Source organism: Callorhinchus milii, unplaced genomic scaffold (genome assembly GCF_018977255.1).
Source record: "Callorhinchus milii isolate IMCB2004 unplaced genomic scaffold, IMCB_Cmil_1.0 Scaffold28, whole genome shotgun sequence".
Taxonomy (NCBI): Eukaryota; Metazoa; Chordata; class Chondrichthyes; order Chimaeriformes; family Callorhinchidae; genus Callorhinchus; species Callorhinchus milii.
This window is the reverse complement of record NW_024704769.1, coordinates 4,036,422-4,050,345: the sequence shown is the minus strand read 5'-3', so window position 1 is coordinate 4,050,345 and position 13,924 is coordinate 4,036,422. Positions and strand designations below refer to the sequence as shown.

Sequence of the window (13,924 nt, the reverse complement as noted above, 5' to 3'; positions counted from 1 at the left end):
CCTGCCTTGATACCCTCACCTGACAAAAGTAAGTGGATAATATTAAAAAAGAAAGCTCACAGGTTTCCTCAGAGATCTAACTTATGTTCCTTTCACTTTTCTCAGGATGCTTCTGTGGCCTGGGATTGATTTACGGCAATAAATCGTGCACCATGCCTCCAATCACCTTCCAGGACCTTCCACTAAACATCTACATGGTGATATTTGGGACTGGAATCTTCGTGTTTGTGCTCAGCCTGATATTCTGCTGTTACTTTATCAGGTAACGTCCCCCAATCCATTAGTGGAGCCCTGTAGAGTAGTGGTTAGAGCACTCGCCTCACGAGCGAGAGGACCCTGAACAGGACAAAAGTTAGGCAAGTCTCCTTACTCTACTCGGCTGTTAGTCGATCAGATCGCTTATGGAGATGTAATAATCTTTCTCGGGTAATAATCCTTAAAAGAAAGGGTCGGTCACTCAATCCACAACTGTTTGTGGGCACTGCTGTTTTATGCAGTTGTGTGGAGCCAGCGATAAGTGTGACCAGTTGTGCAGCCTTTGCCTGTCAGCCTGGGAGCTGTGTGAGAGGAGGTACCACCACATCCATCCATCCCACTGGGCTATATCCAGCGACTCCCTCACACCAAATGTTATTTATACACTAACGCTAGCAATGTGTTCAGCAATCAGATGGCAGGAAATTGCTATTGTCTATAAGAAAAGTTCTACTGACAGCTCCTGTTAACTGTCTCAGTGCGCAATGGAGGCTTCAGAGAGTAACTCAGGGACACAACCACACACCGTCCTTCAGCACAGCACCAGAACTGATGGCAAGAACAACAGCAAGTTACATTTGTAGATGCCTTTCACGTCAGGAATGGTTAGCAAGCGAGAGGACCCGGGTTCGATTCCCAGGCAAGGCAAAACCTTAGGAGAGTTTCCTTCCTAGAGTTATGCACCTCTGTTATAGAGGGTAATAATCCCTTCCAAAAAACAGAATAATAATTTGGTCACTCAATCCAAGACAGTTTGTGGGACCCTGTTGTGCGCAATTGGCTGTCGCATTTCTCCCACAAAATATACAGTCACCACACTTTACAGTATATTCTGTGAATCGCTTTGAGACGTCTCGACGACGTGATAAGACGCTATGGATTCAAATGCAAGGATTATTACTATTGTTGTTGCCACTGGAGGTGAAATGTCAGCTTGGCTCAGTTGGTAAGCCACAGATACTCTGTAGTTTCCCGCCCTCACAGAGTTAAAGGTACGATTTTGATTCCTTTCCTGTGGGATTATTGGACATCCTGTGTTGGCGGTGGGAACATGCTGTACAGACTTCTGGAGTGCTGGAAATTTGAACATATCCTGTAGATTAAGTACAATTTCCTCCAGTGAACAATCATGGCTAGATACTGTAAGCTGCTGTCACACTGTGAAGGTTTATTTTGGGCTGTTATAAGGGAAGGATTTGCCTCACACTCATTCTGCCGCTGCGAGGGAGGCTTCATCAATGGCACTTTGCTTAAAGCGACATGAGATTCTGTTCCAAAATGAAAATAGCTCAATGTAATGACACTTGTGCTTGTGTGTGTCTGTGAGGCTTTGTGTGTGTGTCAGCCCGGCGCAGTGGTAGCGCTCTCTCTCTCTCTCTCTCTCCTCTCTCTCTCTCTCTCTCTCTCGCCTCTGAGTCAGAAGATTGTGGGTTCGAGCCCCCCACATCGGGACTTGGAATCACAGTCTTAGCTGACGCTCCAATGTAGCGCTGAGGGGTGTTGCATTGTCGGAGACGCCGCCGTCCTTCGGATGAAATGTTAAACCTCACTCCCCGTCTGTGCTCTGTTCAGGTGGACATTAAAGATCCTGCGACGCTATTGGAAACGAGAACGTTTCTCTCTCTCTCTCTCTCTCTCTCTCCCCCCCAGTGTCCTGGCTGACAGTGCCCCAGATAAAATTGGTCACTCACTTCACGGCTGTTTGTGGGACGCTGCTGTGTGCAACTGACTGCTGCGTTTCATCCACAATATACAGAGTAACTGCGCTTTACAGCGTGTCCTGTGAAGCGCTTTGAAATGTCTCTGCAATGTAATAAGGTGCTATGTCAATGCAAGGATTATTATTATTATTAGATGTGTGTGTGGGTGTAGTTTCTGACGCTCAGAGACACACAATCGCCGCTCTCTGTGGTCAGTTCCCAGTGTTGTCAGCTCTTGTGGGCCATCTGGTTTAGGGAGGTTGTTGCAAGTTCCATTTCAGTTGCTCACGGTTGGGTAACTAACCATCTGTTTCTTCTCTTTGCAGTAAACTGCGACATCAAGCGCAGAACGAGAGATTTGGATATAAAGAGGTAAAAGAGAACTGCATCTTTTTGTCACCTTTGTCACTGTGGAATCCTGTAGCCCAGTAGTTTAGCGCTCGCCTCGCAAGCGGGAGGACCTGGGTTCAATTCCCAGGCACGGCGAACCATAGGCAAGTTTCCTTACTCTACACACACGCCTCTGTTACCAGCAGTAAGAGGAACCCGGTTTTAGTTGATTGCGGATCGCTTTTCCGGAGGTAATAATCCCTTCAAAAAGTAATAATAATTGGTCACTCAATCCACGACTGTTGTGGGACACTGCTGGCGCAATTGGGTGCCCGTTTCACCCACAAAATAAGTCAATCACTTTACGTATATCCTGTGAAGACGGAGATGAGGTGCTATATCAAATGAAGGATTATTATTATTATCCTCCTCACTAACCTTCCTTTCCTTGCAGGTTATAATCAGAGGAGACGCTAAAAAGCTGAATTTGCATGGGGTAAGTCTCACTGTTACTGTATGAGCTTCACAGACCAGCTAAGGCAACATAGCCTTATTCCCAACATTCACACTACAATTTAGTGCTACTGACATGGTCTACAGTCAAACCCCTTTAGACAACTAACCACCTCCCATCAGTGTAGCAATCTCATCCTGGAACAGCCCAGACAGACTTTGCATAATAAACCACCGGGCAGAGCGCAACCTTAGGGAAATTTCCTTACTCGGCATACACGCCTCTGTTTGCAGTAAGTAGGAACCCAGTTGTTAGTTGATTGCTGGATCGCTTTTCTCTCTTCAGCAACCACCTGTGCACCCCAACAAGTGACCACTCTTTGATAGTCCTTTCACACCTTGAGCCTTGGTTTCGCCCACAGAAAAGTACACAGTCACTACACTTTACATATATTCTGTGAAGTGCTTTGAGACGTCTCGAAGACGTGATAAAGCACTGTATCAAATGCAAGGATTATTATTATTTGATGTGCGGCTGTGTTCGAGATCGGATTTGCTTTTTGTGTCTCCCTGCAGCAGACTTGTGCCGTTTGCTTAGAAGATTTCAAGACTAAGGAGGAGCTGGGGGTGTTACCGTGCAAACACGCCTTCCACAGGAAGTGAGTAACCTTCATTCGCTCAGCACCGCTGTCGTAGTGGCCTTTATACATTGCTCTGTGTTCAGCCTATGGCTGACTAACAAGCCTCGTGTCTGTGGGTGTGTACATTTGTCCACTTAATGGGCGCTGGCCGCTCAATGTCCCCCCCTCCTCCCGTCCCCACATCGTCGGTTGGCCTCAAGTCTCTCTGCCCCCACCCTTTGAAACTCCACCCACAGTCCCTCCCCCTGGTCCCCTCCCTCGCCTCCCTCTCAAGACCCTCTCTTCGACCCGCACCTTCGCCACCCTCCTACCCCCACCCTCACTGCCCTCCACCCTCCTGATCCCAACCTCCAGCTCGGGTCCAAATTCCTGACCGTCCAGCGCCTCGGGACATCCTCTTGACATGAAAAGCACCGTGTAAATGTCATTTGTTGTTGTTGTCTCTGTACAGGGCACATTGCCTGTGCTCAGCATCTCACTGTACAGGGACACATTGCCTGTGCTCAGCATCTCACTGTACAGGGTCACGTTGCCTGTGCTCAGCATCTCACTGTACAGGGTCACGTTGCTGTGCTCAGCATCTCACTGTACAGGGTCACGTTGCCTGTGCTCAGCATCTCACTGTACAGGGACACATTGCCTGCACTCAGGATGTTGCTCTGTACAGTGTCACATGCTACAATAATGGAGATGTTGATAGCAATTAATTCTGTACGGATTAGTCTACAACAGTGTGTGGAAGCTTGGGGAACCTCTAGATCAAAAGTTGTCTGGTTCTTCCCAATGCTACACAACACTGCCTTACTGTTCACATTGTGCCTACAGGTGTCTGGTGAAGTGGCTGGAGATCCGCTGTGTGTGTCCCATGTGCAATAAGCCGATCGCTGGAGGAGCTGAACAGCAGCAGGCTATAGGCACTCTCCTGGATGAATTGGTTTGACACAAGACAAACAAACACAGGCGAAAACAAAAGAGGTTTGGGGGAAGCCAAGATTTTCTATTTTTTTACCTTTGCGATTTGTCAGCTGACTGACTGACTGACTGAAGCCGTGAGCATTTTGTGGCACCGCATCGACTGTGTGTCTGTCACTGCAGCAACGCACGCACACCCAGCAATGTACCTCTTTCCTTCACATCCTCCCAACGAGAGTCAGTGACTGGGGTGGCTGGGGTTCAATGGTATGTCTCTGCTTAAGCTTTTTATTATGAGCAACACTTAAAAGTCACAGAACATTGACGTGGCCACTGTCCGCACATAATGTGAGCCCTGAACACACAGACACAAAACACACGGTATACACACGTCACATTGCATGTACACATACATACCCACACACTTCTTTTGGTCCGACGGTTGTCTGACACATGCGGAAACCCATCAGTATCCAAACCCAACTGGACATGTGAGTATTACACCTTTTACCCACTGACATGTACACACAACTACACAGTCCTGTACACAAACTGTATGATCCTTCCTGAACACTCAGTGACTGAAAAGACCACATACATAGATCTCTGCTGATGCAGTCAAACGCTAACCAAAATCTCAGAGAGGCCAGTGAATGGTGAAGCTGCTTTAAGTAACTACTTCGAGGAGAGAGGCTGCAGTGCATGGAATGCTGTTATGGATCATGTTCCTCTGATATCCAATTACAGCACTTATACATTACCCACAGGAGCACCAGAGCCAAATGCTTTGTGAGCACCAATATGTTAACAAACTCCCACTCCGCACTCTCCTAACGATTTTTAATACATTTTAGGGAGGAATTCTTGCCTAATAGTGTGCTGGCACAATTTGAAAAGTGATCTAAATATAGTTATATCTCCCTATTGTAATACAAGAGCAAAATATCCCCTGAGGAATTAAATTGTCTCACTCAGAGCAGACGGAACAAAGTTCTGCTTTTGGTTCTTGTGGGGAATGGAAACAGTACACGTGAGGTTAGGGGAGGTTGCAACAGAATATTGTATTTACAGTCTAGAAAATCAATGGTGACTCTGACCTGGGAGTCCTGCACAGACTTGGACCTGTATAAAATATTGCATGCTGTGCTGGGTCATTCAGGGTGTGGAAGGCTGGACTTGGAAGAAGAAGGTACTGGTTTGGGATCCCAGTGCCTCAATCACTGTTTCATTAGTACTAAAATGTTTGACAATATCAATCCTGGTGGAGCCAAGTGGGTCCACAGTATCAGTGATGTTGATTGAAGGTTGTAGGACGTCTTCCCTTGAATTGTGGGGTGATCTAATTGAGGTATTTGAAATGATAATGTGATTCATTCAATAGGGTAGCTGCAGAGAAACTATTTCCTTTGGTGGGTGGGGGGAATCCAGAACAAGGGGGTATCATCTTAAAATTAGAGCTAGGCCATTTAGGATCGAAATCAGAAAGTATTTTTTCACGCAAACTCTAGTGGAAATCTAGAACTCTCCCCCCCAAAAAAGGCTGGGGATTATGGCTGGATCCATTCACATTTTCAAAACTGAGATGGAGAGATGTTTGCTAGGTCAGGTTATCGAGAGATATGGGGCAAAGACAGGCAATTGGAGTTGAGGTACAGATCAGCCATGATCTAATAGAATGGTGGAACAGGCTCAAGGGTCTGAATGGCCTCCTCCAGTTCCTGTGTTCCCCATGTGAAAGGCGTTATACAAATATAATTTGGTGTTGACGGCCAGCCTGCTGGTTCATTATTGGGAGATGCAGAGACGTCACAAATCCTGCAATGGTTAAATGTGCCTAGCTGGACAATGTAGAGAAATGTACCAGTGCCTTGCTACTGGTAGACTGCACGGTTATACCATTATTATACAAGATATTTATAGTATTTTGTTCACGGTTACTAGACTGTTCTTTGTATATTTGGAAGGAATCCCCACAGCTGCCGGTTTCTTTGTAGAGGGGATTTCTTTGGTTGTAAAATACATTTTTAATAAATGCCTCCAGTATGCTTTATCACTGTCCTCGTAACCTGCTACAAGATCCTGGAGGGATGGAGGGCACCGAGGGTGGGGGGTAGGAGGGTGACCGAAGGCGCGGTTGAAGAGGAGGGAGGGAGACGGGCGGAGGGTCTGCGGGATGGCTTTGGGATCCAGATTTTTTTTATTTGTTTATTTGTGGAGTCCTGTAGCTCAGTGGTTAGAGCACTCGCTGTTGCAAGTGAGAGACCTGAGTTCAATCCCAGGCAGAGGGCGAAACCTCGGGCAAGTTTCCTTACTCACACAGAGCCTAATAATAATCCTCCAAAACCAAAACAATAATAAATTGGTCATTTTCAATCCACGACTGTTTGTGGGACATTGCTGTGCGCAATTGGCTGCCGCGTTCGCCCACAAATATACAGTCACTTCACTTTACAGTGTGTTCTGTGAAGCGCTTTGGGACGTCCTCCCGACGTGAAAAGCGCTATATCAAATGCGAGGATTATTATTATTATAATCGGTCGGGTCAGTCTGACACACGGGGGAGTCCATGACATTAGTTTAAGAGTCTCCAAATCAGACTGAGACAGTCCCAGTGGTGCACATGGCCATTGCCACCACCTGAGTGTGTGTGAGAGGGGGGGACACGCGCATGCGCTCTCGGCGACAAGCGATTGAGTGCGCATGCGCCGCGCGGTGACGTCACCCACCAACATTTGCATACACTGACCGGGACGGAGCCGCCAAAGGCCAAAAAACGACCAAACGAGAATCAGAAGAAACGATTTAAGCCTCAGGGCCACTGGGAGGGAGGGTCCGATCCGGTCACATCGGTAAACCGGGTACCCAGGTGGCAGTCACCGGGACCTAAAGGGGGGCCGTGTCCAGGTTTAGCGGTGGTGAGTGCGGCTGCGCAGCGATCCTTCTGGTTCAGTCACGTGATGAGTGGGTCACTCACGCGTCTGCGTGACATGTGCCGTCCCTTCAAGTTACGACTTGGGCACAGAACCCGTCTGACACCTGAACCACATGTGCACAGTGTGTACACACGTACACCACACACATGTACATACACCACACACAGGTACATCCTAATACACACACACAGTACATACACCACATACATGTACATCCTAATACACACACATGTACATCCTAATATACACACACACACATGTACATCCTAATACACACAATACATACACCACACACATGTACACTAAACACACACACACTGCACACACATTTACACCCCATACACACACCATACACACACAGTATGTACACAGATACACTACACACATATATACCCCATACATATATGTGCGCCTGTAGACACACACTACAGGAACACACACACAGGAAATCTGCAGCGAGTCAGGAAGCGGCGCTGCTCCAGGTTCCCTCTGTTGTTTGCTGAAGGTATTGTAGTTACTGTATTTCCAGCAAAACTGCTGCTGCTGTACCCGCAATGGCAACAGAAAGTGAAACAGCCGTCTGTGTGTGTGTGTGTGTGTGTGTGTCTGTCTGTGTGTGTGTCTGTCTGTGTGTGTCTGTCTGTGTGTCTGTGTGTGTCTGTCGGTGTGTGTCTGTCTGTGTGTCTGTGTGTGTGTCTGTGTGTGTCTGTCTGTGTGTCTGTGTGTGTGTCTGTCTGTCTGTGTGTGTCTGTCTGTGTCTGTGTGTGTGTGTGTCTGTCTGTGTGTGTGTGTGTGTCTGTGTGTGTGTCTGTGTGTGTGTGTGTCTGTGTGTGTGTGTCTGTCTGTGTGTGTGTCTGTGTTTACACTGAAGTTAAAGGTCTCCAATTGCACTTTTCTTTGCCCTTTTACACCATTAATTATCCTCTGATTTATTCAATGTATTGAATTGACATTCATCGATTATACGTGACGGTAGCGCCGCCTGTGGGCGGACTGCGGTACTGCGGCACCGGGTGCAGCGCCGCGTGTGTCTGCGGTTGAACACAGCGCCGTGTGGCGCGGTGGTGAGTTCGCAGCGCCGCCCGGTGGAGGCGCCGCGGCATCGCACCCTGATCCGCCAGGGGGTGGGTTTTGCAGCGCCGCCCGGTGGAGGCGCCGCGGTACCGCAGGGCGGTTGCGCGCAGCGCCGCCCGGCGGACAGACCGCGGTACTGCCGGCACAGCCCTCGCGAGAGGTTGGCTCGTCACTTCCGGGCAGCACGTGGGGCAGTGAGAGAGGGACAGAGAGAGGGACACAGAGAGAGTGACAGAGAGGGACACAGAGAGTGACAGAGAGGGACACAGAGAGGGACACAGAGAGTGACAGAGAGGGACACAGAGAGGAGCCGCCATGCAACACGATGATGTGAGTCTGTCCGACCCTAAATATACTTCATGTTATAGTTCATTGTAAATCATTTGAGTGAAGAGACACAGAGTGTGTGAGAGAGAGAGAGAGAGAGAGAGAGAGAAAGTGTGTGAGAGAGTGAATGTGTGTGTGTGTGTGTGTGTGTGAGTGCACTCAGTTCAGATAGAGATGTCCCTTCCCCCCACACACCCCCACACACACACACCCCCACACACACACACACACACACACACACACACACCACCCACACACACACACACACACCCCCACACACACCCCCACCACACACACACACCCCCACACACACACCCCACACACACACCCCCCACACACACACCCCCACACACACACACCCACACACACCCCCACACACATACCCCACACACCACACACACACAGCCCCTCACACACCCCCACACACACCCCCACACACACACACACCCCCACACACACACACACCCCACACACACACACCCACACACACACCCCCACACACACACACACATAACCCCCCACACACCCCCACACACACACACACACACACACTAACCCTATCCCCTGACCCCCTGTGACTGTTATCTGTGACTGTGATCTGGTGTCTGATTCTCTCCCTCTCCCTCTCTCCCTCTCTCCCTCTCTCCTCTCCCCCTCTCCCTCTCTCTCTCTCCTCTCTCCCCCTCTCTCTCTCCTCTCTCTCCTCTCTCTCTCTCTCTCTCTCCTCTCTCTCTCTCCCTCTCCAGGTGATTTGGGACGTTATCGGAAACAGACAGTTCTGTTCGTACAAAGTGAAGTAAGTTGTGGTATTCCTGGGACCCGGGAAGGAGCTGTGGTTTAATAATAAAATAATAGTGACCTTACAGGTGATACAGCGCCTTATCGTGTGGTTGAGACGCCTCAAAGCGCTTCACAGGAGTCCTGTAGCTCAGTGGTTAGAGCACTCGCTTTGCAAGTGAGAGACCTGAGTTCAATTCCAGACAGAGGGCGAAACCTTGGGCAAGTTTCCTTACTCCACACAGAGCCTAATAATAATCCCTCCAAAACCAAAACAATAATAAATTGGTCATTTTCAATCTACGACTGTTTGGGGACATTGCTGTGCGCAATTGGCTGCCGCGTTCGCCCACAAATATACAGTCAATTCACTTTACAGTGTGTTCTGTGAAGCGCTTTGGGATGTCCTCCGACGTGAAAAGCGCTATATCAAATGCAAGGATTATTAGGATATATCGCATCTTCAGGTCGCGTCTGAAGACTTCCCTCTTCTAACCGAGCCCGCGGTCGCCTCCTCCCGGCTCAGCGTCGGTCTCCACCACTGTCAAGCGCTCCAGGACGCTGCCCTGCGTGAGGGGCACAATGTAAATAATATATGAAGGTGTATGTGTATGGGGTCTATATAAGTGCAAGTTGTTGTTGGTTGGGGTTCAACCCCTGGACTTCCTTTTTCCCTTCAGAACAAAGACGCAGAGTTTCTGCCGGAATGAGTACAATCTCACGGGGATGTGTAACCGCTCATCCTGTCCCCTCGCAAACAGCCAGTACGCCACGGTCAGGGAGGAGAAAGGTGAGAGGCAGCGGCGAGGGGGGGGGGGGGGGTGGTACTGTGTATGTACTGTGTGTGTGTACTGTGTGTGTGTACTGACCGGGTTTGCGTTGTGGTTGAACAATAGCGAATGTGCTGTGTGTGTGTCAGTGCCCTGAGATGTCCTCCCGACAGACGTGAAAGGCGCTGTGTACATTTGATGTGTTGTGTGTGTGTGTCGCAGGTCAGTGCTTCCTGTACATGAAGGTGATAGAGAGAGCCGCGTTTCCAGCTCGGATGTGGGAGAGAGTGAGTATGGAGCATCGCTCCTCCCCCCCCCCGCGCGTCTCATCCAAAGGATGGCGTCTCCGACAATGCAACACCCCCCAGCGCACCAGTCAGCTTAGACTGTGTGATTACAAGTCCCGATGTGGGGGGGTTTGAACCCACAACCTCCTGACGACATAATGCTCACCCTGGAGGGGGGGTGGGGGGGGGGGTTGGAGTCTGGGAACCCGTCTCTTCTTTTGCCGCCGGTAAAGCCACGTATTGGCCGCTATTTCGCGGCTAATCCTGCGCCGGAATGTTCCGCAGGTGAAGCTGAGCAAGAACTACGAGAAAGCTCTGGAGCAGATCGACGAGAACCTGATCTACTGGCCTCGCTTCCTCCGACACAAGTGCAAACAGCGCTTCACCAAGATCACCCAATACCTCATCCGCATCCGCAAACTCACCCTGAAACGCCAGTAAGGACAAAGCTTCACAGCCGGACGGACACGCGCGGAAACCCGGCTCCGTGATTAACAGTCACAAACCCCAACGGGCATCTCATCACACACGTGGAAATCCCAGAGATGGATTGCTGGGATGGAATGAGCACTCGCACTCACTCTCGGGGTTGACGGGGAGGGGGGGGGGGGCTGCAGAGCCGGGCAGAGTGGGGACTAACTGTTTGCGTCTCTCTTTGTAGGAGGAAACTGGTGCCTTTAAGCAAGAAGGTGGAGCGACGTGACCAGCGCAGAGAGGTCTGTTTGGGTGTATTTGTGAGGGGGGGTGGGGGGGACGGACGGACGGTCTGAGACTTGGCAGTGCCTGTGAGCTGAGGCTGTGTGTGTTGGGTGGGGGGGGGGCGGAGAGGGGATTGTGGAGGTTCAGGGTTGATGTCTGACCTGGTGTCTGGTGTTTTGTTTCAGGAGAAGGCGCTGATCGCAGCTCAGTTGGACAACGCCATTGAGAAGGAATTACTGGACAGACTGAGACAGGGAACGGTGAGGAACCTGAACCCCAACACCTTGAACTGCAGTGGGGGGGGGGAGGGGGGGGGGGTGCCTGATCACACAGTTGAGACGTCTCAAAGCGCTTCACAGAATAGCACGGACAGTGAATTGACTGTACATTCTGTGGACAAAACGCGGCAGCCAATTGTGAGCAGTGTCTATATTGAGTGACCATGTTTTTTTTTTTACTGGACGGGCAGGGATTTGGACCCGAGCTGGGAGTTGGGATCAGGAGGGGTGGAGGGCAGGGCAGGGAGGGTGGGGGTAGGAGGGCGACCGAAGGCGCGGTCAAAGGGGAAAGTCTTGAGACGGGAGGAGCAAACTCGTGGGAGGACTTTAAAGGCGAGGACAAGGATTCTTGTTGCTAATGTCTCTCTCTCTCTCTCTCTCTCTGTAGTATGGAGATATTTACAACTTCCCGGTTCACGCCTTTGACAAAGCTCTGCAGCAACAGGACGAGGAGAGCGAGACAGACTCGGAAGAAGAGGAGGAGGAGGAGGATGCGGTGAGCGACGTTTTAATAATAATAAAATTTGAGATTTGTCACGAGCCAGGACACCAGTCATAGGAACCGTACGAGGCCATTCAGCGCCTCGAGCCTATTCCGCCATTCTATTAGATCGTGGCTGATCTGTACCTGAACTCCAATGACCCGCCTTTGCCCCGTATCCCCTGATACCCTGAGCTGACAAACATCTGGACAATGTGAATGGATCCAGTCATAATCCACAGCCTTTTGGGTGAGGGAGAGAGAGTTCCAGACTCCCATTGGCCTTTGTGTGTAAAGTCCTGCACAATCTGATGTCCCTGAACGTGAACAATACACACAAGGTGTGGGCTGTATGTATGTGTGCATACGTGTCTGCCTGTGTGTACACGTTATGTATATGCAGGCGTGACAGGGAGGTATTTTCTGTGTGGCTGTTTCTAAACTGTTCCCCCCCCCCCCCAACCCCCTTTCTCTCTCTCTCTCTCTCTCTCAGGATGTTGGACAAGTGGAATACGTAGAAGGTGATGAGCTGGAGGAAAGTGACCTGAGTGACTTTGAGGTAAGCAAGAGCCCTTGTCCGTCAGTCCGCCCCTCCCAGCGCTGAAGGTTTAACGTTGCATCCAACATGTACATCTCTCGCTCGTTACCGAGGGGGCTCGGCGCGTCTCAACAGCTACAACACATTACATTTACACGTCGTGTCTCACATCAGGAGAACGTCCCAGGGCCCTGGACAGTCAGGGATTTGGACCCGAGGGGGGTTGGGGTTGGGGGTTGGGATCAGGAGGGGGTGGAGGCCGGGGAGGTTGACCGAAGGCCTGGTTGAAGAGGAGGGTCTTGAAACGGACCTTGAGGGAGGGGCCGAGGCGAAGGGACTGTGCGATTCCTGACTGTCCAGCACCTTGGAACGTCCGCCCAACGCGAAAGGCGCTTGTGAATGTCGCGGTGTTACGGCGGAGCCACGTCTCAGAGGTTAACGACGGGGGGGAAACTTGTGCCCCTCAGGAAATGGACAAAGTGCGGGCGGACGGGAAGGAGGAGGAGATGGAGACGGAAGTTGCCGGAAGGAGGTCGTCGAAGGGGAAGACGCCGGTGAAGGGCGGGGCCCGCTTCAAACGCAGCTTTGTGGAGATCGAGTACGAGCGAGAGACGGAGTCTGAGCCGGCGGCAAAGGCACGGAGCACGTGAGGAGCCGGCGGCGGCGCAGACACCGAGACTCCATCACAACAGCCAAGTCACACCACGAGAGAGAGAGACACCATTCCTCTGGACAGTAAATCAGCTTTGCTGAAGTCAGTCAGTCAGTTTATTATTATTATTATCATCATCGTGTTGTGTTTCAGGGTCTTCAGGGAGTAATTATTGTTGTTATTAATATTCCCGCCTGGTTTTCGGAGCGCCCTCCCATCGTGCCGCCCCTCCAGCCCGGGCTGACACAGCCAACACTGTACAAACTTGTGCATAAAAATATCTCCCGTCGAACGGCGACACGTCTGTCTGTGTCTGAGCTCCTCAAGTCCCCCCTGTCAGGCCGAGCCTGGGACACTGCGCCCCCTCCTGGCTCAGGAACCGGACTGGAGACCCTCATGGGTTGGGGTGGGAGGGTGGGGGTTGGTTCCCACATTAAGTCAACCACAGGCGACCCCCAGTTATAACGGGTCCCTGAGCGCAGACCGGGGTGTCCACCCGTAACTCTGGACCTCTCTCCCCTCCGCCTCGACCCCTTCCCTTCCCCGTCTTCGCGGCCGCGCGCGAGGGACCTGCCTCTTGGACCGCGCCTACGGCCACCCCGTGTCGCCGCCGCCGCCGCCCAGCGCTCCGGGGGCGCTGCCCCGCGCGGGCAGCCACGGCGGTTCCCCGGCAGTCGGAGCCGTCCTCACGGGAGGACGTGACTCGGCCGCACCGGCGCCGCAAGATACAGTCACTACATTTTACAGCGCACGCGGTGAGAAGCGCTTTGAGACGTCTTGGAGACGGGACGAGGCGGGCGCTGCGTTAAGGGCGAGG

The 13,924-nt window shown here is 51.1% G+C and overlaps 2 protein-coding genes and 1 non-coding gene across 4 annotated transcripts in view; all 3 read left to right on the top strand.

Moving 5' to 3' along the window:
* rnf122 (ring finger protein 122) overlaps positions 1–5,105 on the top strand; it is a 10,928-nt gene extending 5,823 nt beyond the window's left edge. For both annotated transcript variants that reach the window (XM_007894232.2, XM_007894233.2), the window contains exons 2-6: positions 106–262; positions 2,282–2,327; positions 2,740–2,781; positions 3,315–3,397; positions 4,205–5,105. In XM_007894232.2, coding sequence (XP_007892423.1) covers positions 106–262; positions 2,282–2,327; positions 2,740–2,781; positions 3,315–3,397; positions 4,205–4,319 — 443 coding nt within the window. In that variant the 3' untranslated portion in view covers positions 4,320–5,105. The remainder of the gene's footprint in view (positions 1–105; positions 263–2,281; positions 2,328–2,739; positions 2,782–3,314; positions 3,398–4,204) is intronic.
* A 2,121-nt stretch (positions 5,106–7,226) lies between these two features.
* On the top strand, positions 7,227–7,326 carry LOC121851069. The gene has a single exon (XR_006085826.1). It is a non-coding gene; the product is annotated as a small nucleolar RNA U13 (small nucleolar RNA).
* A 1,228-nt stretch (positions 7,327–8,554) lies between these two features.
* Positions 8,555–13,209, top strand: LOC121851017 (protein MAK16 homolog). The gene is made up of 10 exons (XM_042344447.1): positions 8,555–8,628; positions 9,372–9,421; positions 10,083–10,192; positions 10,395–10,459; positions 10,745–10,896; positions 11,121–11,175; positions 11,344–11,418; positions 11,825–11,932; positions 12,411–12,476; positions 12,923–13,209. The coding sequence occupies exons 1-10, from the start codon at positions 8,614–8,616 to the stop codon at positions 13,103–13,105; spliced, it is 879 nt and encodes a 292-aa protein (XP_042200381.1). The 5' UTR covers positions 8,555–8,613; the 3' UTR covers positions 13,106–13,209.
* The last annotated feature ends 715 nt before the right edge of the window (positions 13,210–13,924 follow it).